At 33.7% G+C, this 27790-nt stretch overlaps 1 protein-coding gene across 6 annotated transcripts in view; it reads right to left on the bottom strand.

The window, feature by feature from the left end:
• Positions 1 to 27790, bottom strand: part of TMTC3 (transmembrane O-mannosyltransferase targeting cadherins 3) — a 74813-nt gene that overhangs the window by 30645 nt on the left and 16378 nt on the right. For 5 of the 6 annotated variants that reach the window (XR_005370446.1, XR_005370445.1, XM_038558605.1 and 2 more), the window contains 7 exons: positions 21564 to 21780; positions 17095 to 17313; positions 15093 to 15192; positions 11297 to 11412; positions 10673 to 10845; positions 5391 to 5643; positions 574 to 722 (listed from right to left, as the gene is read on the bottom strand). Coding sequence is in view for 4 of the 6 variants with exons in the window: in XM_038558605.1 (XP_038414533.1) it covers positions 574 to 722; positions 5391 to 5643; positions 10673 to 10845; positions 11297 to 11412; positions 15093 to 15192; positions 17095 to 17313; positions 21564 to 21752 (1199 nt within the window). In the remaining 2 variants the exon portion in view is untranslated. The remainder of the gene's footprint in view (positions 1 to 573; positions 723 to 5390; positions 5644 to 10672; positions 10846 to 11296; positions 11413 to 15092; positions 15193 to 17094; positions 17314 to 21563; positions 21781 to 27790) is intronic. The other variant, XM_038558607.1, reaches the window with a different exon arrangement.

The raw sequence follows: 27790 nt of genomic DNA, 5'->3' as shown, positions 1-27790 counted from the left end.
TTTAAATACAAGCACTGACTGGATTTAGCTACCAGGAGCCAATGATGTAGAGACAAGTCAATTCTGTAGGCTGAAGGATGACCGGAAAGTGAGAAAGCAGTCAGTGACCATTTCATCCATATATACAGTGTGATTATTCTGTTCCTTGTTAGTTTAAAGCAACTAGGACGTGGTGGTTATGATGCAGATACTGATGATGTCAAGAAATTGTAGACTGCTTATTTTATGTATTTATATATATTAACTCAATATGACTTAAGTAAGAGACTATATCTTAGTTATATGGAAGTGGCAATGGTCATTTACAACTTCAGTTTCAACAATATCCTTGTTTTCATTTGGGTCTAACTCAAAGTTTGTTATATCACAGGCTGTCCAATAAAATTGTATAAATAAGAAGAATATAGAATGAGGTGGGTGCTATGGAGCTTCCCTAACTTCAATTACAGAAAAATGAGAAGACAAGATGAAAAACAAAAAGGTATAAAAGACTTATATAACTGAGCTAATAAACATTTTAAACACTTAATTCTATAGTTAGTAAGCATTAAATGAACTAACATTTTGATTCACCTTTTGTTTGATATTTTCTGCCATCCATGGGCTACCAAAATACAGAACCCCATGCTAGGAACATATAATACTCGCTCAGCAACAACAAATCCAACTGGGAAAAAAAGGTTCGATGCAGGAATAAATGGTAACGCCATCAAACAAAGTGCCTACAAAGAAAAAGGATATTTTAATAAATTAAAAAAATATATATAAACGTTCAAAAGTTAAACCCAAATACTTTATCATTTAATCTGAATAATGTATTGGTGGACCATTTTTAATAATACTGTAAACAATACTAATTTAAACCTAAAGAATGCAACTTAGGGACAATAACAATAAATATCAGGATGAATGTCACCAAGGTGAGAACAAGCTAGAACTTATAAGTAGTGTCTGTCCTTAAATTAAAAAAATGAACTTTTTGAAACTATATCTAAAATTAGACATTAATAATTTTTATACTTCCAACTTATGTACATGTGGTAAAAATACACTGACAAAGATGTTAACAGGTTTGAACTGTAAAGGATGACAAAACAATCATGCCAATTTTTGTATTTTTACAACTGTAAGTATTCATATTATATTGGAAACTGAAATAAGGTATCCTTTTCGTAAAAATGCTTAGATTCTTTTCGTCATTTTTTTTTCTTTTTGTCATTTTGAAAATGAGATAGCACATAATTTCTAGACTCAAAAGCCATTAAAAAGGCAGGATACAAACAACTAGCACACAAATAATCTGTGAAAGGAAATAAGTTGGTTATTATTAGGACGTCTGTTTCTATGGACATCTGCTTCTATGTTTTGTGATCCTATTTTATAGTACCTAACTGAGTAACTTGCAAGTTGTTCTTCAGCTTCAGAGATTTGAGTCTTTTAACAGTTTGAAAGGAAAGATTGTTTTTTAATATGTTTTATTAATAAAATACAGATGTAGAGATGTATACACATTGAAAAAAAATACTTTCACCATATATGACAAATTAATGACTTGTAATAAGGAAATAATCTAAAGAAAAGCACTACTGAACTACTATGAATCATATTAATTTATGTATCTGAAATTTTAATGTTTTCTTTTTGATCAAAAAGCTAAAACATTTGAGTACATAATTCACTTTCCACTTCCCAGGAGTGCTTGATAAAAATAATCAGCTAGCTGTGAAACAGAGATATTCCTAAATATGTAGTTTTTTTTTTTTTTAATATAAAGATCTATTTTAGAGAGCATGTGTACACACACAGACACAGAGACACACACACACACACACACACACTTGTGCATGAGTCAGGGGACGGACAAAGTGAGAGAATCTTCAAGTGGACTCTCCACTGAGCAGGGAGCTCCACTCGGAGCTTGATATCCAGACTTGTGAGATCATGACCTGAATCAAAACCAAGAGTTGGACGCTTAACTGACTAAGCCACCCAGGCACTGCTGTAATCCTTTTCTAATGACAAACAAATCAACATATTTTTAATTAATTCATGGCTGCTCTAAAGCAATCTTATCTGAAATAATTAGAAGTGTTAAATTCATTCAAAGATGTATCATGCACTGATTCGTAAGCTACATACCATACACAAAAAGAAATTTCACAAAAAAATTTACTGGTTCTTAGATAAAGGAATGTCTTGAGTGATTAACTTACTCAAAAGTTCTAAGATGCTCTCTGTTAATACATGCCAACCTAGCTAACTATGGCTACCCCAAGTTCCGTCTTCAGTGATATAAAATTCTCTTTAAAAGGGAAGGTAGTAGTGCAGAGTCTGGAACAAATCTGTTTCATTTCTTACTTCCTATGGAACATGAGGTAAACTACACAATCATCTTGCCAATCTGTGTTTCTTTATAAATTGGGATTAATAATTATTTATATTATATTGTTAGGATACATAATATGACATTTTAATAAGTGCTTAACATGGTATCTGGTACTTAGCTGGTACTCCTTTGATCTACTTATCCCTTCCACAGATCTTCACAAAATATCACCATAAAAATAGCATCTAATTTTTAACAAATAGATGCTATTTTTTAATAGCAAAAATAGGACTATCTTTAAGCAGTTATACCAAAAGTCACAACTGTTCCTTTTTTATACCCATAACATTTATATAAATCTATGCTTATTTTATTGGCACTATCCTATTTTTATTCAATTATATAAATCATTTTATATGCCAAAATTTTATATTCACCCATCCTTTCTTATTTTCCCTTTCTTTTAGCAGAATCTCAGCTTTGGATGTATTCTATCACGTACCTGCTTTGTCTGTACTTAACCGAACAGCAAGGCACTACTAGAGATAGTCCCAAAGCAGAAGAGATTAGTATCATAAGTTCATGATTATTAAACTCCAAATTCATACTTAAGATTACTCAGAAATTCTAGGTTTGATAGGTCATTCCCGCTCTCCTTTATTTTGAATCTTGATTACTTTTTTAAACTTTTGATCCATGTCACTTTCAGCAGGTGACCATCCTTTTCAAACTTACAGAGAAAACTAAAGCCATAAAACAAGAATTCCAATTTCCTGCTACTAAACCTACCAACATCCACACAAATGTGATTTCCATTCTTTCTGCAACAGAAGTGTCTCCATCTATCTCAGCCCAAATCTGAGCTTCTACATTGCCCCTGCTCCTCACAATCTCACAATTAACCATCCCTTCATTTACTCAACCATTTTCTAATCAATTGTATTGTTCCTATCCATATTCAAATAAGCTCTTGTCTCTCTAACCTTAAATATCTCTTTTGACAACACGTTTTTAAGTTACTTTATCCATTCATTATGTCCCTCAGATATAAAACAAATTCCCACACTCTTAGGAAAATACTTTTATAGCCAAGGTAATAAGTAGCTGATTTTAAGCCTACTTAATCAACTTTTCAAATCAATGAGTACATTTTTGCAAGTCAACCCATTAGTGATATCCCCTTGCTTCTAAAAGTCAGCCAACTGAGTACTCCAATGAAAGTGATTCTCCTCCCTCTGAAGGTCCACTAATTCTAGATCGTTATCCTTCCTCCAAGCTCTACAGGAGATCAGCAGTCTCTTATGCTTGAGGATGGCAGTGTTCTCTTAGGTGGTAATAAATTCAAGCTTGTCTCCTCCTTTGAAATATTCAAAGTTGAATTACTTCTACAGGTTATCTACAATAACAATCTTCATATCCTCATCTAATAAAATCTCTCCACAGAAATAAATTTAAGTAACTAATACACCTTAAAGAGATCAAGTATGACTGATTTCACTTTTCTGCTTGACAGCATGTTAGTGATAACCATTCCATATTTCCTGAGACACTGACCTACCTTTCTGTCCATTTGGTCTGTTTCCTATTTAGATTCATTCTTCTCTAGACAGTATCTAAATATAGGAGTTTTTCAAGAACTAGCTGTAGGTTTCTTCTAACTCTATATAGCCCCCTTCAACTATCTTCTGAGGGAGAAATAAGACCAAACACTCTAAGGCATTCATTGTGTAATATGAATTATCTTCTATTCCATGCACCTAAAATGGTAATAGCTGGTTATCACCTTTGAGAAAAGTGACAAAACCCCAACTGGGAAAGGCTGCTCTATAACCTCTCCACGGAACACATTATTCACAGCCTAGTTTCAATTACTATCTCTATGCCAACCTATCAAATTTTTATATGAAGCTCAGGACTCTCCTCTGAACTCCAGGCGCCAAGTGCTATTCATAATCTCTACCAGATCAAACTCAACAGATTCAAAAATAATAGTAAATACGATTCCCGCCCCCCGCCAAACTCTGTTTTTTTTTTTTTTCAATCTTCTCTATATCTCAGAGATTAGCTTCAAATTTTTCCAAAATGACAGTTCCTTGGTAATTGGAGCTTTGTATTTCTTTTCGTCATATCCTCAGTGCCTAAAAGGCTGCCTGATACATAAGCTATAAGAAAAACTTTACTGAATGAATAAATGAACCTAGTGGCTGTAGCCAGATATATTTTTAAAGTATTAGAAAAATACTTTCTGGTATATAGCAAATACTCAAGAAAATGTTAAAGATTATTACTGTCTTCAGTAATTTAAAGGAAGAGACAAAAAAACTGTCATTACAAGTGACAGCAGTGTAAGAAAATTACAAAGAAATACACCTCAGAAAAACAACAAGTAGGCTGTTATCAGAGTCCTCTGAACATAGTAGAAAATAACGTGGGGAGTAATGAAAATCTTGCTAATGAGAACAAAAGAGCTATACATTTCTAGCTATCTATCTCATACATGACACTCTTCTCTGTATCAAGAAAAGAAAGAAGTATATAATATGAACCATTTCCTCAAAGTATATGATCTACTTGGGTAAAGAAATAGAACAAAGTGATGCCAAAGGGATGCTTCATGGTTTCAGAGTTCCTATCAAATCAGGGAAATTCATAACCAGTTTTTATTTTACATGCTGAATGTCTATGTCAAATTATGCCTGCATATGCAATTCTGATATATAATTTTAGGATAGCTTAAAATAAGTTAATAAATTAGGCAGATGTTGAACAAAGAAAGTTGCTGTTTCTAAGAAGATGCTTTGACAAATTAAAGGTAGTCTCTAGGGATGCCTGGGTGGCTCAGTGGTTGAGCGTAGGTCTACCTTTGGCTCAGGGCACGATTCTGGGGTTCCAGGATCAAGTCTTGCATTGGCCTCCCCACAGGAAGCCTGCTTCTCCCTCTGCCTGCTTCTCTGCCTCTCTGTTTCTCATGAATAAATAAATAAAATCTTTAAATAAATAAATAAAGGCAGTCTCTAAATTAACTGAATGTTACATAATCTAAAAAAATTAAGACGCTTCTTACCATTAGAACAGTCTTGGAGGAATCACCAGGGTATCTGAGACTGAATACTCCCAATGCCCCCAAAAAGCAAAAGAAAGTAAATGTGGCAAGATTTCTAACATCTAGAAATGACTCTATTAGGGGTATTGTTCCCATGGTCCAATCACAGCAGAGTTCTGAAGGATTTAATAGAAGCCAAGCATTCAAAGGAAGGAGATAGTTAAAAGTTAGCTGCCTTGTAGGAGTTGGGCTTACAGCAGCTGGGTTATCAAACCTGTATAAAGAATGAAAAAAGTTATTTAAATTAAAACATTTTGTTAACACAAAATGTATAACATATAAATAAAATACCAAATAAAATCAGTATTTTATGTGTAATCTCATTAAAAACACAAAATATTAAAAAAAAGGACAAAATATTTTTTATTAATACCTCAGTCCTCACTAGAGTTGAAACAGTCTACCCTTTAAGGAACATCTAGGTGATAGAAACTATGAAGAAGTCTATCAGAGTTACTGAATAAAATCAATATTTTATGTGTAATCTCATTAAAAAGACAAAATATTAAAAAAAAAGACAAAATATTTTTTACGAATACCTCAGTCCTCACTAGAGTTCAAACTGTCTACCCTTTAAGAAACATCTAGGTGATAGAAACTATGAAGAAGTCTATCAGAGTTAGGTTATCTTTTTCTAATTTATTATTAGAATAATTCATATAAACCACTATAATATGTTATTCTGCAGAAATATAACCTAATTAAAAGTAAAAACGTTTTAAAAGATTCATTGTTGTACCTGTTGTATAAGTGTTTCTGAAAAGACTAACGAATGATTTGTCTATATGAGATACTTCTTTCAGCACTAAATGTTTACATAAATTGTTTCCTAGAAATACTTTCTTTTTCTTTTTTTTTTTTGCCTGGACAGAGAAAACTATATCAACTATGAGCTTTTTCTCTTTGCTTAGACTTTTAGGAAGCTGAAAACCAAATTTCCAGTATAGAATAGTAACTGTATAGACCTATTTAACATTTTATTTACAATTTACTTTTTCTCCTAGTACATACCGACATAACCTTATATCCTAATTTATATTTGTCCAGGCCATGATATATTACATGTACATTTCATTAATTTAGTTTGTTTCCTGCAAACATAGTCAAATCATTTTTTTAAAGTATATTTTAAATGAATAGCTTCAGATTTTTATTTTTTTAGGGGACATTCAAAATTTTAGTGGCTATATTAACATATTGTCAGAAAACTCAATTTCTGGGGCATCTGAGTTGCTTAGTGATTGAACATCTGCCTTTGGCTCAGGTTGTGATCCCAGGGTCCTGGGATCGAGTCCCGCATCAGGCTCCCCGCAAGGAGCCGCCTTCTCCCTTTCTGTATGTCTCTGCCTCTCTGTCTCTCATGAATAAATAAAAATAAAATCTAAAAAAAAAAAACAAAATAAAAACTCAATTTCTCACATTAAAATGAAGGAATTGCTGAAAAATCAACCCCTAATGTTTGATTTGATCTTCTAAAAATTCAAATGGTTGAGAAAAAGTAAATACTATCTGAACAAATAATATTTTAAAAACTTTCATATTTGAATATCTATATGAAAAATAATAAATCTTGAGTCAGGACTTGAATTCTCAAACAACAGAAGTGTACAGAGTTTTTAGTACTGATGAGAACTGATCAGCATATATATATGTAAGGAAATACTCAAGGTCAGTGTAGTAGGTTGAACTGTGTGTCTCAAACATTCATGTCTACCCAGAACCTCAGATTGTGATATTATTTGGAAATAGGTTCTTTGCCTATTAGTTAAGTTAGGAGGAAGTCATACTGGGTTAGGGTGAGCCCTAAATATAATGATTGGTGTCCTTTTATAAAGAGAGAATACACACAGAATACACATACAGAGAAACACACAAGGATAAAGCAATGCCAAAGACTGCTGGCAACCACTAGAAACTAGGAAAGAGGCATGGAATAGATTCTGAGAATCTTCAAAAGGAAACAACTGTGCCCAACACCTTGACTTTGGACTTCTGACCTCCAACATTGTAAGAGGATACATTTCTGCTGCTTTAAGGTACCCAGTTTCTGGTAATTTGTTATTGCAGCCTTAGGAAAAAGAATGCAGTTAGGAAAGTATCTCTCAAAAGCATTAGATAAAAATTCTCAAATACCATGCAGAGGTGGGAATAATTCCTCAGCAGCAGAATGAAAGTCCTCATAAATCACAGTCTATCAGAGTAGTCAGAAGGGTCTTGTGTCAGTAATGGAAGAAAACTGCTCTTATTGTAAATGCTGTTATGGTCTCATATATTAAAGATTAAAAAGCATAGCTAGAAGATGAAACATTTCTCAAATAACTTAAATACATTCCAGAATGAAGCTCTAAATATTTATAGTAATATATTAAATATAGTGTTTATATTTATAGTAATATATTAAATATTTACAGTAATATTTAATGTTCATACTATTATAGTAATATATTTATATTTATAGTAATTTTTATACTTATAACAACATAGATATGTATAGTAATATATAACTTTTTATTTCATAATAATATTTTAAAATAAATATAGCCATAAATTTTATGGTAACTTTATAATATGTTAAACATATTAATTCTTATACTAATATTTATAGTAATATATTAAAGTCAAAATCATAGTATAATTTTTATAGCTTATAGTAATATAATGTTGATATTAGTTTACAGTAATATTAATATTTATAACATATTAAAACATTTATAGTAATGTATTAAAGTAAAATGCACATATGGCATCGATTAAATTGCCAGGCATGTAAAGTAGAATAAACATATAAGCCATGAGGAGAAAAATTATTCAATCTAAATTGACTAAGAAATGACACATACAAAAAAAAAAAATGACACATAACAATAAAATTGTTAGATGAGGACGTTAAAACACTAGAACTTGTAGAGACATGAAACATATAAAATAGGCTTAAACAGAATTTCTTGAGATGGAAATAATGTTCGAAATGAAAACAAAACAAAAAAAAAACAGAAAAGGGATGCCTGGGTGGCTCATTGATTGAACATCTGCCTTTGGCTCAGGTGTGATCCCAGAGTCTTGGGATCTAGTCCCTCATCAGGCTCCCTGCAGGGAGCCTGCTTCTCCCTCTATGTCTCTGCCCCTCTCTGTATCTCTCATGAATAAATAAATATAAAATCCTTAAAAAAAAAACTACAAAAAAATTAAAGGCAGATCAGACATTGCAGAAAAAAGATTAGTAAACTTGAATACATTGCAGAAGAAACTATCCAAAATGAAAAGAGGGAGAAAATGGTTTTGGGAGAGGAATACAGCTCTAGCTTGACAACTTCAAAAAGCCTAATATACATGTAATTAGGGTCCCAGAAGAAGAAGATAATAGAAAAATATATTTTTTTAAAATATTCAGCTTATTCTCTCTTTTTTTAAATTTATTTATTTATGATAGTCACAGAGAGAGAGAGAGAGAGAGAGAGAGAGAGAGAGGCAGAGACATAGGCAGAGGGAGAAGCAGGCTCCATGCACCGGGAGCCCGATGTGGGACTTGATCCCGGGTCTCCCGGATCACGCCCTGGGCCAAAGGCAGCGCTAAACCGCTGCGCCACCCAGGGATCCCTAGAAAAATATTTCAAGAAGTAAAAGATAATGGAAAAAAAAGTAATAGATAATAAATTTCCAAAATTTATGGAATATAAAACCTACAGATTCTAGGCTCTAGACACACAAAGATAAAAGAATAGTGACCAGAAATTTCTATCATTTGACCACCTCCATCCAAAATTTGTTATAAGATAAATATATCTTAGGGTAGTAATATGCAGCAGGTGACTATATAGTTCACGGTGTGCTACTGTATATTTGAAAATTCCAAAGAAAGTAGATTTTAAAAGTTCTCATCCCAAGAAAAATTTTTTTGTAATTACTTGTGGTGATGGATGGTAAGTAAACTTACTATGATAATCATTTCTCAATATACATATATCAAATCATTACATGTATACCTAAAATAGTGTTATAGATCAATTATGTCTCAATTAAAAATGATAAATATAAGTAAGCATAGAGAAAAAGACACATTACATGCAGAAGCATAAAAATAAAGATGACAGAAGATTTCCCAGTGAAAACAATGAAAGCTAGAAAACAGAAGAGGAACATTATTAGGGTAGGGGGCTGAATGGACAACACTTGTTATAGAATTCTACCCTCAAGAATTCAAAATATTTTTCAAAAACAAAGGTAAAATGGAGGTATTTTTATATACAAAAGCTAAAATAGTTTAGCACCAGCAGACCTACAGAAAATGTTAAAGAAAGTCCTTTAGTCACAAAGAAAAATAGTACAAGGTGAAAATCACATTAAATGTAAACACCTGAAACATCTCATTTAAAAAATATTATCTGACCCAACAAAAAAGGAAGACTCAACTTTATGTAGCCTTCAAGAAGTCAACTTAAAATATAAAATATATTGATAAATTAAAAGGATGGAAAAAGATAAAGAACGTAATATTAACAAAAAATAAAGTGAATTTTTGAGAAAGACTATTACCAGGGATAAAGAATCTCATTTAATAAAGGCAAAGGGTTCATTCAATTCATCAAGAGGACATCACAATCCTAAATGTTATGCACTTAATAATAGAGTTTTAACACACATGAAGAAAAATTGATAAAACTACAAGGAGAAATAGAGAAATCAGTCAGAGATTTTAATATCCTCCTCTCAATAATTAATAGAGCAAGTGAACAAAAATCACTAAAATGTAAAAGACAACACTTAAGCAATTAAGTTAAAAATCATTATTTTCATTCTGGTGGTTTCATGAATGTACACATAGGTCAAAACCCACTAATTTGTACATTGTAAATAAATGCAGGTTTAACAAAAATTATTTAGGGATACCCGGGTGGCTCAGTGGTTTAGTGCCTGCCTTTGGCCCAGGGCATGATCCTGGAGTCCCAGGATCGAGTCCCACATCGGGCTCCCTGTGTGGAGCCTGCTTCTCCCTCTGCCTATGTCTCTGCCTCTCTCTCTCTGTGTCTCTCATAAATAAATAAATAAATAAATAAATAAATAAATAAATAAATAAATAAATAAATAAAATCTTTAAAAAAAATAAATTAAATAAATTAATTATACCTCAATAAAGCTGTTAAAAAAAGTCAATGTAAATCAAAGACTTTTTGAAACACTTATAATCACTTAACATCAAGAGAAAGAAAGAAGAATGAAAAAAAAAAAGAATCAGAATTTCATACCTGGTGAATACTGGAAGTTGGGACTGAATAACCTGGACTCTAATCACAACAAGTAATAGTGTACTGAACATCAAAACAATGAGTTTTATTAGTGTCTGCAGCATAGAAAATGGAATACTACTCTTTCCACGGAAAAACTGCCCAGCAGTAGTACATAATAATGGCAAAGTATACTGCAAAAGGAAAAAAAAAAAAACTTTAAATAACAATATACTACAATGTTTTCAACAATGCAGTACTTTAAAAATGCAAGATTAGATACAAATTGACAATTATAAAATCAATACGGAGCAATTTATGGAACCGATGATAAATAAAACTGAGCCCAATAATCTTATCCCATAATGAGGTATACTGTACAACAGTACTGTATACATTTCCAAATTGCCTAATGATTCTATTATTAAAATCAAAGAGTAGTCCTTAAAAAAAATGAACGAGTTATAAAATGTTAAGTAATTTTCAATGGATGTGAGGACAAAACATGCTGGTTTCTTGCAATTTTTTTTGGTATCATTATTAGTAAACAGACCAATTTATATAATAATACATTTGGAAAACAAGTTTATTATAAAATAATTCGAATATGATAAAGGATAGCAACAAAAAAATTTTTTTTCTTACCCCCTGGGCAATAAATACTTCATACACACAGCAAATTCCCACAACTGTTATTCCTTGTTCTTTACACAATGTTGCAATCGCAACTAAAACCACTGTCAATGCAATTGGAGTCCATACTGCAATTTAAGAACAGCAAAATATGGAACTACACTATTTTAATATCATAAATAGATAGCAAGTTAGACAACTATTACACATTACTAAAACACTTTACTTGTGATTCTATATTTACATTTTATTTCCCCATTCACCTATACTTTATATCTTAAAATGTATTTAAATGTTGTGATTTTTCCTCTATATATGCAGAACAAAACATCAAGATGTATAACTTGAACAAAAAATTTTTGTGGAAAAGAGAAACTTTATAGGCTGGAGTGTCGTGATTAATGAACTATCAGTTTGAAATGAAGACAAATACTTTACTACACAGACATCTATATGTCTTATTAAAACTTGAAACTGAAAACTACTGGGCAAATAAGACTAACATTTTATTTAAAAGAGTATGAAAAAAAGAAACAGGTTAAAGAAAATTTAATATTCTTTTAAAAAATTTTCAATAGAATATTCATAAGTTCTATTTAAACAGAAAACCTACTTCATCAACGTTAAGCAAATGTCTCTAGTTAGTAGTAATAATTTGATTAAAGAAGAATAAATTGTGAGAGTAATTCTGGATCTACTACTAACCTGCTTTGTGACCTTGGGCAACTTTTCTGAGTTTTAGTTTTCCTACTGGAAAATAGGATCTTCAATTCTTTTCCAATTTAAAAGAGACATTGTGGTATGAATGTGTGACCTCAAGTTTGTTTATTAAGAACCTTAAAGTAAAAACTCAAATAATTGACTTAATTCCAGGTATAAATAAAAGAAAAAACAATTTATGAACTTAATAGATTTTCTTTTGTCATTGGGCTTAATACAGAAATTCATTTACTTTTTAAATTGTTTTCAAATTTAAAATACTCTATAAATTAAAATTACTAAAAGAAAAGCAACTCAAAAAACACTGAAATACAATTGGAGATACTCTGTATAACAGTATTCCTTTTCTCAAAAACAAAATACAAAAAAACCTCATGTTCTACTTAAAACCACAAATAGGAGATTATACCAAGGACCAAATTATGCTAACCTCAATAAAAAATTCATATAGGTAAAAAAATCAGTAGATCATTTTTTAAAAGATTTTATTCATTTTTTAAAAATTTTTAAAAATATTTCTTTATGATAGAGAGAGAGAGAGAGAGAGAGAGAGAGGCAGAGACATAGGCAGAGGGAGAAGCAGGCTCCATGCACCGGGAGCCCAATGTGGGACTCGATCCCGGGTCTCCAGGATCACGCCCTGGGCCAAAGGCAGGCGCCAAACCGCTGCGCCACCCAGGGACCCCCAGTAGATCATTATTTACAAAACAAGCTGAACCTAAAGTTGAACCTCAAAGATATAGAGGACATGGAAAAAAGGTATGCATGAATAAAGGAGGAGAGGAGGGAATAAGCTTGGTAAATGAATGATATAGAGTATGGCTGGATGAGTATGAATATAATAAAAACAGGTGGGAAATGGCCTTGAAAAGACATTTAAAAATATATATATCAGTCTATATAATAACCAAGTTTAACATGAATTATTTCATTGAGTCTCAAAATCACTCCAATGGGATATAAGGGTAGATATACCCATTTTTAAGGTGAGGAAATAATTTTTTAAGATTTTATTTGACAGAGAGAAATTGAGAGAGAGAGAGAGACAGAGAGAGAAAGGGCACATGTGATAGTGAGGGGGAGCAGCAGGCAGAGGGGAAGGGAGAAGCAGGCTCCCCTCTGAGCAAAGAGCCCATGCGGGGTGGATTCCAATCAAGACCTGTGCTGAAGGCAAAAGCATAACCAACTGAGCCACCCAGGTGCCCAGAGGCAAGAATTCTGAAGGTCTAAAAATGAAATAGTCATGCATAATAAGGAAATCATAACTCTTAACTTGGTTGCTCTGATGTTAAATTCAGAGATTCTTACTAGTTTGTAATTCCCACTAAAGACAAAAAGCAAACATTTGCCCTCTGCAATGTTGGATTCAATCTAAGCAACCAATAGCTCTAAAAAAGGCAAGAGGTTTATTGAAACCAGTCACTTCAGTTCTTCAACTTTTGGTGACTTTATTACTGTATGAACATAGACTCTGATTTTATAGACTTAATTTCAATCATTAAAATCCATTCCAAGTTCAAAATATAGGTTTCTAAACTGATTTTACATGTGTAAAGATACAAACCTCCAGCGAGCACATATTCGGTTATTTTAAGTATCTACTACATTTTGTAGGGGAGAGAGATAATAGTTAAGTAAAAAATAGTCAAATAATTTGTTAAATGATGACCTAAGTGTTATGAGGAAAATTAGAAGGTAAAAGGAAATAGAAAGGAATGGAGAAGATGAATAGTATACTGATGACATTTGAGCAGAAACCCAAACTAATGGAAAAGAACAAAGGCCCTGAGGTGGATTGTTTAAAAATAAAAGGGGGTGGGGGGAATGGGTAATGAATTGCCTAGAATCTAAAGTGACCAAATAATTACATATTGAAAACCTTTACACAGGACAGCATACATTGGATAAAATAGTGAATACAAAGATGATGACAAAATGATGTTTATGGCCTCAAGTGTAAAATTATGTCCCATGGAATATGAAGTATTATTGGAATTAAGAGGATAAAGTTTCAAAAGTAGGTTCAGCATCTTTTTTTAAAATTTTTATTTATTTATTTATGATAGTCACACAGTGAGTGAGAGAGAGGCAGAGACATAGGCAGAGGGAGAAGCAGGCTCCATGCACTGGGAGCCCGACGTGGGATTCGATCCTGGGTCTCCAGGATCGCGCCCTGGGCCAAAGGCAGGCGCTAAACCGCTGCGCCACCCAGGGATCCCAGGTTCAGCATCTTTTTAATTAGAATTTAATCATTCACTTGGTCATCTGCTTAACAGATATGTAATGAACAGATATGTAATAGGAACCATTCTAGGAAATGGAAATAGAAATCCATCCATATTACAAATCCAAAAAGACACTGAAGTGTTTGGCTAAATCACTTACTTCTTGAACGTTAGTTTACATTAATATAAAATTAGGTTCCTTATCATCAGTTCTTTCAGTCTACAGTGAGAAAATTCTCTAAGAATGTAGGAAAAAAACTTGTTAAATTTTATATCAGCCAAATACAGGTAACCATTATGTAAAACCTCTTTCAGGCCCATTGTTCCTTCTAAAAAATAATTTTTATTGCCCGGAATTTATCTATTAATACCTGGCATGAGTAGGATTAATGACCTAATTCGTACAAAGCATTTTGCAGGGTGGGTCACATAGTGGGGACTCAATAAACAGCTGAACTATTATCAACACGCAATAAAAGTTTAACATACTTTCAACTTTACCTAAACAATACAATTCACAGCCTTCACAGGTGTTATTATAGAAAGACAACTGAAGTATTGGCACTTGTATCATTAATAGGTAACAGCACATGGAACTAAGAATGACTCTTAAACTGCTATACTCCAGGTAACTTTTTTCAAGTTAAATCATACAGAATCTGTTAGTCATGATAAAAGGAAAATTACATGCAAAAAATTTTTTAATGTTGACAGTGTTGCATACCATGTTCATATATCCTTACATAAAGTAGTATAAAATATAAACTCAAGTGTGGCATATGTTTTATAAAAAATGGAGTAAATAAAAACTACTTGATCAAAATTTATAGGTATAGAGAAAAAATTAAAGGTTAGACACTCACCTATGGAATTATCTGGTCCTTTTGATTTGGTGTATGACAAAAATGCAGCTAGAAAAAAGATGGATGACAAAAGTTCTGCTCTTCCTACAACACCTGTTACCTAAAAGGAAAGGGAGTTCATATTTATGAAAAGCCTCTTGAAAATTTAACTACCATATGTAATAGGAATAGCACTTTAGAAATCAAATTGCCGTAATTTTGCAAGCACACATTTCATTTTCTTAGACATTCTTTGACTGCCCTCATGTGGTGAATTTGTATATCTTCCATAAAAATAAATTTACCAGTGACTGTAACAATTATTATTTTGAAGCAATTATAGACTCACAGAAGTTGCAAAAATATGTACACAGAGAAGTCCTGTGTACTGTTTACCCAACTGCCCTCAACAGTAACATTTTACATTAGTACAATATCTAGAATAGTTACAATTTTAAAAAAAATCTAAGCTCCTACATATTCTCTTAAAATACAAGAATCTTTAAAATATAAAAATATCATAAATTCAGTAAGTTCTATTATAATAAATGTGTAAACTCAAGATAATTAACTTTAAAAATTCCACTTAAAAAAATGCCTGGATGGCTCAGTCAGTTCTATTTGTCTGATTTCGGTTCAGGTCATGATCTCAGGGTCTTGGGATTGAGCCCTGCACTGGGAGGGGGGCTGCTCAATAGAGAGTCTGCCTGCCCTCTCCCTGTGCCTCTCTCCCTGCTTATGCTCCATCCATCTCTTTCTCAAGTAAATATCTTTAAAAAGGCCTTTTTTAAATTCTAAAAATTTAAATATAAAACCCTCAAACTTCTATATTCTGAACTCACTGCAAAATTTAAAATAACCTATCATTTTTGTAAATGTATGGAAAAATGTTCAACTAGACATAAAAAGGTTCAAGACAGTGGGAGATACACAAACCCCTTTCAATATACACACAACTATTTAAGCAGGCAGTGTTTAAACACACACATTTTTGCTTACAACTGAAAGCTTGTAACAAAGCAATTGAACAGAGCCCTGTTTGCTCTGTTGGGGGTTTCAAGATTATCAAGAAAAATAAAGTTATAATTTAAGTATGTCTTGGTAGGTGGGGGCTAATAGATATATTGGCAACAGCAGAGGCAGCTCACAATTTTGAAATGTGGCAACAGACAATAGGTAAGTACTGAGTATCATCATTGGTTAGGATGTCTGTTTCTGTTTACATATATTTTGATATATTTTCTTTTTTTTTAAGATTTTATTTATTTATTCACGAGACACACACAGAGAGGCAGAGACACATGCAGAGGGAGAAGCAGGCTCCATGCAGGGAGCCCGATGTGGGACTTGATCCTGGGTCTCCAGGATCAGGCCCGGGGCTGAAGGCTGTGTTAAACCGCTGACCCACCCGGGCTGCCCGTATTTTGATATATTTTCATCTTTTACTTAAATTTGTCTTATTTTCTGTTCTTTGAAATACACTGCAAACTTGACAAATGTTTTAAATCTGTATTAATAAAAAAACAATTAGCAAAGAACTGTATTCATTTATACTTTACATTACTCATCTTGAGCAGTATCTTATGTCCTTAAATAATGTTTGTTTCAAATTTTAAAATTTAAAAATTATATATAGTAGGAAGCCAGACTCTCTATATCAGATGTTAAGACTTCTATAATAATTTTAAAATCTTCAAATATTTTAATGAAAGCCATGGTTAATTTTTTTTTTCTTAAAATAAACCATTATAATCACCATGCATGCTTTGTTTAAAAAAAAAAAAAAAAAAGAGGGGATCCCTGGGTGGCTCAGTGGTTAAGCGCCTGCCTTTGGCCCAGGGCACAATCCTGGAGTCCCGGGATTGAGTCCTACGTCAGGCTCCCGGCATGAAGCCTGCCTCTCCCTCCTCCTGTGTCTCTGCCTCTCTATGTCTATCATAAATAAATCTTTTAAAAAATAAATAAATAAAAATAAAAAAGAAAAAGAAAAAGAAAGAAAACACTGATTTACTATTTTACTTACGGCTTCTGTGTGTATTGGGTGCACTGCAAAAAGTAAAGAAGCAATCATACTACTCCTGTTGTCCAGAAAAAGTTTGCAGACTTTAAGAAATATCACACTAACTACAGCATGAAAAATCATATTTAGGAGATGATAGGACATTGGTTTCAGTTCACTAAACAGATAATTTAAGCGAAATGTCAATACAGTTAAGGGACGGTAGGACTTGTGGCTTCTCTCCTAAAAGGAAAAAAACAATCATTATCATTAAAATACCATGGTCCTTCAGGGCATATAAAACTAATCTGTGCATTTACTATTGAAACTATCTACGTTTGGCTGAGATATAGCAATAAAATAACAAAATGCTGCAAGGATAACACAAACATAAAAGATAGCTTTATAATCTATGTTTTCCCATTTCTGTTGTCCCAAAACAAGGCAATTTCCACCATGAAATACAGTGTTTAAAGAATCAACAGCAGAGGAAGAATATCTGACTATTAACTCCTCTTCAACATACAGATTTTAAGAAATAATAAAGCAAGACAATAGTAGCATTGGTCAAATTAGAACACAGAATTTTCTCCAAATCCTACCTTCCAATCTACTAATACAAGCATTTATATAACTGCTGGCCAGATCCTTGAAAATATAAGAACAGAATATTTACCAGCTCAGTTTTAATAGTGGAGACTCAAAAGTTTTATGAAAAATAGCTTCATAATATATAAACCTGAATATATTAAACCAAACAAATGCCCAAATACTACACAGAGAATACAAAAATAAAAACTTTCTTAGAATAAGAGAATAGATATCTTTGTTATGGTAGTCTCTTCTGGCAATAAATCAAATTTTATGTAAAGTTGCCAAATTTCGGGATCCCTGGGTGGCGCAGCGGTTTAGCGCCTGCCTTTGGCCCAGGGCATGATCCGGGAGACCCGGGATCGAATCCCACGTCGGGCTCCCGGTGCATGGAGCCTGCTTCTCCCTCTGCCTATGTCTCTGCCTCTCTCTCTCTCTCTCTCTCTCTGTGACTATCATAAATAAAATTAAAAAAAAAAAAGTTGCCAAATTTCTTTACAAACTAGAAGTTCTATTTAACTAGAAATATTTTTACTGTAAGACAAAAATAAAACCAGATTTAAGAATAAAATACACAAGTCAAAACACATAAAATATTATCACAGTTACTTTTCAAAATTTTATGGAAGGGCATTCACGCTCAGCCTCTTTTCTCTCATATTTCTTACTATAGTTTGCTATAACTCTGGTATTACAGGTGTAGAACTCAAGCCTGTTCATCTCTACAAGGGAACATTAAGAACCACAAGGAACAAACATTTCTCAATTTGAAAACAGAAACATTTTATTTAATATCTCTGTATTGAATAAACATGCCATGAGTGTTGTCTACCCAAAATGTTCTTTGCTGCTTAATTTCTGTACATCATTTGATTTAGCTCAGGCATACAAAATTATTTTTAAGGCACTATACTGAGCTGACATGATGTGTATCCAAAAGGGAAAAATGGTTCTGGAAATCCTCTGATTGCCTGAAATGTTACTGTAGTTCCACTGGGACACATTTACCAGTTGAAAGGATGAAGTCTGAAAGTGCAGGAATAGGTTATTTTTAATTGCAATATATATAATTGCTTTGTTAGGTCTACTAGATGCACAGTCACAGGTAATGGCCAATTAAAAAATAGATTATTACCATAACTAATTATTCACACAATTAATTAGTAATCTAAGACTCCACTGTGAGAAATAATCATCAGGGTAATAGAGAACTGTAGATTACTCTGTGAGAATACAGTAAAATAGCTAGTTCTATTACAAACAAAACAATACAGATTATAAAGTTCAGGTATATTAAAGAAAAAACCTAATTATCCACAGTATTAGTCGGCAATAGAAACATAAGCATGAATATAATGAATAAGCTAATAGTTCTCTGTTAATGCGAATCTCCACACAGGGGTGGCAAAACACAGGGAGATAGAATATTTGCAAAGATATTTCATAGGCCAAATGCCAGAAGAGATGGCTCATTACAGCTCAGTGGTTCTCAACCACGGCTATGCCAGAGAATCACTTGAGTAATTTAAGAAAAGAGAAAAAGCACAATCTTCTACTTGTCCTCCCTAAGTCCCACAAGAACAATAAAAAAGCAAACGCACAGAAAAGGAACAAGACAAAAATATTGATGCCCACACCCCATTCTGAGATAACTATAAGTAACAGATTTGAGTAGAGCCTTAGTAATATTTTAAGTAACCCAGGCAGATTCTTTTTTAAAAAAGATTTTGTATTCATAATTATGTATTTATTTATTCATAACATATACAATAAATCTGGTATGTACTTACATAATTATTCACATTTATGCAATATGTATGCGTGTATTTATGTATTCAGATACATAATGTATACATAACTATGTATTCATGACACAGAGAGAAAGAGAGAGAGAGAGAAGCAGGCTCCATTCAGGGAGCCTGACATGGGACTTGATCCCCGGTCTCCGGGATCACGCCCTGCACTGAAGGCGGCGCTAAACTGCTGAGCCACCCGGGCTGCCCAACTTGGGGAGATTCTAATGCTAGACTTATCATCCATCATTCAAAAACAATATTACATATCTAAAGAATGGGCTTACTAAAGAGATATTCTAAACACTAAGAGGCCCAGAGGAGTTCAAAGATCCCCTACTATGCCAGTATTCATACAGCTCAGGAGTATGTCTTAAGCCCAAAATGTGTCTTTAAGATTTGCACTGGCACGAAAATCCTTATGAAGGGTTGGGCACTCACAGATAGGCTTCCAGGCTATCATTACTTGATGACATCAACCATTAGATCTTTGAATGTGCTAATTCCAGGGCTATCAAGAAAACTTGTAATATCTATATACTATTCAGAATAATTTTTCCTTAATGGCACATTTCCCTATAGGAAGAGAATATGCCCATCAGAAAACAGGCATATTAGGCACCATATATACTGTACCTTAGATTTGTTCATTCACTTTGAGTATTTTACTTAGTGTGTCCACTTATAGGTGCTCTGAATAAAATTTTCAATCTGTAAGCTGAGGAAGTCACAAAACATAGCATTGACAATGGTATAACTTTCATGAGACCTTTAATCTGGTCAGCTAATCTTTTAGTTTAAAATCTCAATGTCATGATTAAATTCACAGCAGATACTAGCTTAAATTGGGGAAATAGACATATTATTTCTAAGAGTCCCTGGGGATAAAGTGTAGGGGTCGAAGGAAATAAATTGCCTAGAAGATAATGTACCTTATTATAGAATCACATTTTTTCTCATTATCAAATATTTACTTCTTTTAAAGGCTAGAATTGGTTGAAAATAGGAAAATTACAAGAAAATAAATTGTCTATTTAACAAGAAAAAAATACTTCTTATGTGCTTGTGCCTCGAGAAAATATAGATTTCATCCCCACCCTTGAGAAGCTTCTGTATTTAAAGAATGCAGGGACGCCTGGGTAGCTCAGGTTGGGTGTTTGCCTTCGGCTCAGTGATCCCAGGATCTGGGATCCAGTCCCAGATTGGAATCCCTGTGGAGAGCCTGCTCCTCCCTCTGCCTGTCTCTGCCTCTCTCTCTGTCTCCCATGAATAAATAAATAAATCTTAAAAAAAAAAAAAAAAAAGAAAAGAATGCAGAAAGGGACCACAAATGACAGCTGACAAACTAGAAGAGTATTATGTTACGGTTCAACAATTATGCACCAGGAACTATAGATAAATTCATTTATTTATCTTCCAGGTATTATTCCTTTATGGATCAGATCCTTTATACATCTTGCCACCTAAAAAGATATATTCTCACCCATTTCATACAGCTATTATATAATAGGACAGTGTGATCCAATCTATGTGATCCCAAACTGACAAGGGTTTAATCCCAAACAGTTTAACAGTGACCTTCAAAATAAATTTACTGGCAAAATAAAAACATCCTCATAAAAATTAACTAAACTTTTGGATTCTCAGTATAAAATTAAAATAACTATTAAGAAATATGCTACAAATTTAAATTTTTCTGCAGAAAAAACTAAATACCTTTAAAGTCCAATCTATTTATATTGAAATCACAAGTTTATAGATGGTTAAATATATAAGTAGCCCTTGCTTTTGCCTATATCATGAAAAAAAAGATACCAAGAAATAGATTTGTTTACACTTATTGCTATTCTAACACACTTGGTTTTCACACACATATATGGTTTTTAAAACGATTAAATGAAAGTACGCAACCAAGAAAAGAATCATGTACTGCTTTAAGGAAAATAATTGCATCTTCTACTTCCTATCTAACACATACATTTTAGGGAAACAAATTCAGAAGTGCTATCTATGATGACAATGCTGATAAAAAAAAGAATTAGGATAATTAATAAACTGCCAGAATATTTTAAAATCTAAGATACACATAAGCCACAAATAACTATTTACCTCAGACATAGGGGTTCCCCAGAAGTCATTCTGAAATAAAGTTTTTAAAGGTGTAGATGGATGCAGGTCTTTATTATCCAGTATTGCTGAAACATCATCAAAAACAAAACCACAAAAGAGGCTGTTCCAGTAGCAGGCAGTAACCACACCTACTATTAAGGTTATTTCTCTGAGGTTAATATCAGCCATCTTTTCCACAAGCAGTTGTGGACAAAATCTAGGGGAAAAAATCATGAAAATAAAATGAAATAAGCATCATTATTTTTTCAAATAAGTTAAATAGTGAATACTACTTCTCCTGGAGAATTCTTCAAATGTCATCCACTTCTAAAAAGCACTAGCTGACCACCTCTCCAAATTCCTAACTTAAAGCAAAATCAATTGCTCCTTCATGTATTTCATATCTCTATTACAATCCTTTATCACACCACTTAATTTTGGACTTACCTCTCTAGCTAACTAGATAGTGAAATCCCTATCAATTGTCACAGGTCAAGTTATTCAGGGACATATATACATATATATACATGAAAACTTTGTTTTTTAAAGATTTTATTTATTAATGAGACTCACAGAGAGAAAGAAGCAGAGACATAGGCAGAGGGAGAAGGAGGCTCCATGTAGGAAGCCCCATGTGGGACTCGATCCCAAAGTCAGCCACTCAACCATTGAGCTACCCAGGTGTCCCTATATATGTGAAAACTTTCAAAAACTACTATGGTGTACTCCAGAAGTAAATGGAGTTTTGTGGTTTACTCCACAAAGTAAATAATCTTTATGGGAACAGTGGTAAATAAATTTTTGTGAGAAAACAAATACTTGAAAAGACAACATGGATTTTCTGAAATGTAGATGAAGTATTTTAGTACTTGATATACCTGAAGATCAACTATTACCTAATCAGACATCCAAACTTGTAGCCTGCAGCCTTCAGTTTTGTTAAAGGCTTTTAAAAATATCTCTCAAATGTGTCTAAAGGCATTCTAAGCCTAAGCTAGCTGTATGTACTAGCCATTTATCTTTAGTCTGTCTTCTACACTGATTTATGTTATCTGCTTTTCCATGAGTTTAAAACCCAGACCTCAATTATAGTGCTTTTCTCATTACATCAAATGATTTTAACCTATAGAATAGGCTTTGTACATGACAATTCATAGCTAAGTCATTGCTTTAGAAAGGATTCAGTAAGAGAATGATAGAAGGAATTGTACTAACTGGACAATACTGAAGAATCAACCTTATGATAAAAATAAGGTTAGAGGGTACTCTTGAAAAACAAGCCAATGATATATTTTTCTAGCTTGAGTAGTGTCAGTAGAATCATTTTAGGGTTATCACTTGTAGAAGGCAAAATTATGCCCCCCCAAAAACTCTCCATATCCAAATTCCCTGAATTTTACATGGCAAAAGAGACATTACAAGCTGTGATTGAGGGTTTTGAGATGAGGAGATTATATCCTCCATTATCTAGGTGGGCCAATTCACTGAAAAGAGACCTTAGAAGTTAAAGGCGGAGGAGAGTCAGGGAAGCAGAGATCAGTGATGTGAGGGCAGTCTAGGGCTACAAGGCAAGGAATGATGGCAGTCTCCAAATGCTGGAAAAAGCAAAGCAGCACATCCTTCATGAGAGCTTCTAAAGGGACCACAGTCCTACTCACTCTCAATTTTAGTCTAAGGAAATCTAATTTTGCACCTCGATAATTATAAAATAATAAATTTGTTTTATTTTAAGTAACTATATTTGTGGTTATAGCAGCAAGAAGAAACTAATACATTACTTACAGAGCCAGAAGATGTAAGACCTGATATATATCTATAGGAGTTCTTGTTAAATCAGAGAGGAAGAATACAGTAGGGAGGACAGAGAGAGAGATTTAAAATCAGATATAAGATCTATATAAGGATACACATATGCCTATAAGAAAGTATTAAAGTATCTTTAGAATCAGATAGGAAAATCTTAGATTATGTAAAGAAATGCAAAATTAAATCCTATAAATCACAAAAGGAAATTAGCTGTATCTTTTGAAGGATACAAGTTTTCAAGTAAAAGAAAAATTATCTAAGCGTTTATGTTGAATCCAGAAATGATTTATCATCTATGAAGAGTATGAACTTGTTCCTTATCCCAGAAAAAATTGACAGCACTTGTTTAAAGACTGGAGAGACTGAATGGGCATTTACCTCATCCTTCTCAATCACACACTAAAATGACAAGGTATTAAAAAGAAAAAAAAAAAGTATAAATTCACAAGGATAAAGACCACTGGATTTTGGAAGCCAGAAAAACAGAAGTTCAGTAAGTGACTCAACACAGCTCAGTAAAGTGAATCTTAAGCTTAAGGGGAGAAAGCTAAAAAGTTCTTAGATCGTTGCCAGCATCAATCTCAAAACTGGTGACGATAATCTCAAGAATTTGGGTATGAATAGACAGATTTGTTAAAATTTAGACCCTTCTCTCACTGGTTACAGGCAAGTAACCTTTTCTCCTATAGCAGGGCAGAAGACCAGAGACTTTCTATCTGAAATACATGAAACACAGGGTATCTGATATAGGGGACACAAGTGAGAACAAACTAAAAATGAGAGTGAACTAAAAGTATGCCCTGAGACCCTCCAGCTTTCTTTTACCAACTGGGCACAGAATCTTGTAAAATTTTACAATCCTGGAAACAAACAAAAAGAGGCCTCTAAAAGCTTCCAGAAAAAAATAAGCCAGTTTCATATCAAAGATTAGTAATTCAAACAAACTTTTTTTTTTTCCCCTAACATTGGAAGCTGGGGGGTTGGAGTGGGGGGGTAAGAAGACTAGCAAAAAAGGGGGGTAATGCTTCAAATTCTTGAGGGATAATAATTTCCAAACTAAAATGTGATATTAACAAACACAAATTTCCCAACTCAGAAGTTGAATAAAACTATCTTAAACATTCAAGATCTCAAAAACTTTACATTCGAGGTCTCCTTGTCTCAGGAAACTAATAGAAGACATATTCCAATAAAATCAGACAGTATACTAGGAAACAGAAAGAGGGAAACCAGGAAATGGGATCCAATGCAAGATAGCAACAAAAGAAATACCCAGAATGAGAACCTTGCAAGCAGGGCCACCAGCCAGTTCACTCTAGAACAGGTCAGAAGGTTCTTGAGCAACTCTGAAGAAGAAGATATAGAGTAAGATATAAATAGAGTATCGAAAGGTGTAAGAAGCACTTTACTTTCACATTGTGTATAACTGTAATTTAGAAAAACAAAACAGCTCAAGATATCCACAACTGGATAGGTGAAAATCAAGTGGGTCAGGAACTTCTCTCCCATAAATAATCTCAGGTCCCTGATCTGGGGACACTTGAGGTTCTTACACCAAACTACTGTTTTTCAAACTATTGCTTAAATGTTCTCACCACAGGAAAAATTAAAATTAATTGAGGAAAAAAGGAGTAAATTAAAACTGTGGTTTTACTACTTCAAAGTTATATTTGGGAACAATATATATTTATTAGAGTAGTAATAATGTTTAAGAGAATCTGATACACTGTAGACTCTTGGTATATTAGCTTCAAAACTATAATTTAAAATACAATTTTACATGATACGATAATATGTATAATATACATAAATTATTAACCGTGCAATTTGTGGACTTAGGCTTTTTAGTTGAAAAATAGAATAATTTAGCCAAGTTTACAAATTTTTTTAACGATTTTTAAAAAAAAATTTATTCATGACAGACACACACAGAGAGAGGCAGACAAAGAAAGAGAGAGAAGCAGGCTCCACGCAGGGAGCCCAATGTGGGACTCCAGGATCATGCATGGCCTGAGCTGAACGCAGATGTTCAACCACTGAGCCACCAAGGCATCTCAGTTTACAAATATTATTGGAATTTTTCTAAGGACTTGGGAGTTGCTAGTTTTAAGTTTAATAAGTTTATACAAATTTTTTAAGTATTGAGAAAGTTTTATTTTTTAAGTCAGGTATCTGAAGTCCTGGAATAAAGATGAATATATTAAAATTATAAATACAATTTTAAATTAAGTGAATTTAAACAAGTTTTTTTTTTAAGTTTATTTATTTTAGAGAAAGAGAACGTGTGCGCCATGTGCAAGGGATAGGCGGAGGGGTAGAGCAAGAGGGAGAATGAATCCCAAGTAGAATCCATGTTAAATGCAGAGCCCAACACTGGGCTTGATCCCACGACCCTGATCACAACCTGAGTGGAAACCAAGAGTCGGATGTCGAACCAACTGTACCAGCCAAGTGCCCTGCCCAAGTTTGAAATGTAGCTGACTAAAGCATTTAGTCTTTTCAATTTGAGTTGTTATTAAAAAGTTTATAAGATTTTTAGGTTGAATTTAAAGGCTTAAAAAACATAAGGTTATAAAATGCTACTTTAAGAAACTTGGACAGTTCCCAGGATTTCTAAATATAGTTAGATAATGAAGAGTTATATAGTCACATTCAGTTGTAATGCAGTTTCATTCACTAATTGAAAGGCTCAATTCCAACATAAAAATCAAAAGTCTCAACCTGATTTAACTTTGGGGATTATCCTCTGTTCCAAAGTCTGGCTCACTGCAAGTAAGAAGCCTCTTGCCATGGAATGGGAGTTCTACCCTTGTCTTTCTTTAGAGATGATAGTGCCTTACATTCTTGTTAAGGTTTTTGAACACTAAAGCATTAAAGCAGAATGGAGAAAGATAGAACACAAAAATGCTTAACTGACCATTATCAAATACGAGACTCCTGTTAGTTTGAGGGTTCTTTGGGGACAAAATCCCACATTCCTGGAAATCATCATCTCAAGTTCCCTTTATCTCTATTTCATCTTCCTTCATTAGAAGTAAGATCTTAATCCCTCCTTGGAAACTGGGAATATCCAGCTTTTCTTTGCTGAGATCCACTTACAACTACCACTTTACTCCCATCTTCTACTTCCACAAGTAGCTTCTGGGGGCAGAACCACAATTGAGCTCACAAGCATGCCTTAAAACTAGCTTGCTCACTTTGTTTCATTATAAAGCTCCCTTGGGTTATCTTTTAAAATTCTATTATCTTGGCCTTTTATAAACTTGATATGCATGAGTAGTTTAAGAAGCATCAAGTAGGTTTACCAACGAAGTGCTATCATCGTGTAGATGGCACTGTAAAATGTGTACTAGTCATGATGACTACTGTTAGGGTTAGTTTTATGTCAACTTAGCTAGGCAATAATAGTATTCAAACACTAATCAAGGTGTTGTCATGAAGGCATTTTGTAAATGTGGTTAACGTTTACATCTGATGACTTTAAGGATAGGAGATTATATTCTATAATGTAGATGGACCTCATCTAATCAGCTGAATTGCCTTCAGAGCAAAACTGAAGTTTCTCTAAGAATGTCTACCTCCTTTTTCGCAACGGGTTTGCCGCCAGAACACAGGTGTCGTGAAAACCACCGCTAAACCTAAACCAAAATGGGAAAGGAGAAGACTCACATCAACATCGTCGTCATTGGACACGTAGATTCGGGCAAGTCTACCACTACTGGCCATCTGATCTACAAATGTGGTGGGATCGACAAAAGAACTATCGAAAAATTTGAGGAGGCGGCTGCTGAGATGGGGAAAGGCTCCTTCAAGTATGCCTGGGTCTTGGATAAACTGAAAGCTGAACGTGAACGTGGTATCACCATTGATATCTCCCTGTGGAAATTCGAGACCAGCAAGTATTATGTGACCATCATTGATGCCCCAGGACACAGAGACTTTATCAAAAACATGATTACAGGCACATCTCAGGCTGACTGTGCTGTCCTGATTGTTGCTGCTGGTGTTGGTGAATTTGAAGCAGGTATCTCCAAGAATGGGCAGACCCGTGAGCATGCCCTTCTGGCTTACACACTGGGTGTAAAACAACTAATTGTTGGTGTTAACAAAATGGATTCCACTGAACCACCCTACAGCCAGAAGAGATACGAGGAAATCGTTAAAGAAGTCAGCACCTACATTAAGAAAATTGGCTACAACCCCGACACAGTAGCATTTGTGCCAATTTCTGGTTGGAATGGTGACAACATGCTGGAGCCAAGTGCTAACATGCCTTGGTTCAAGGGATGGAAAGTCACCCGTAAAGATGGGAATGCCAGTGGAACCACACTGCTTGAAGCCCTGGATTGCATTCTGCCACCAACTCATCCAACTGATAAGCCCTTGCGTCTGCCTCTCCAAGACGTCTACAAAATTGGTGG

This window comes from Canis lupus, chromosome 15, assembly GCF_011100685.1.
Source record: "Canis lupus familiaris isolate Mischka breed German Shepherd chromosome 15, alternate assembly UU_Cfam_GSD_1.0, whole genome shotgun sequence".
Taxonomy (NCBI): domain Eukaryota; kingdom Metazoa; phylum Chordata; class Mammalia; order Carnivora; family Canidae; genus Canis; species Canis lupus.
The sequence above is the reverse complement of the archived record's forward strand: the minus strand, read 5'-3'. Positions and strand labels throughout refer to the sequence as shown.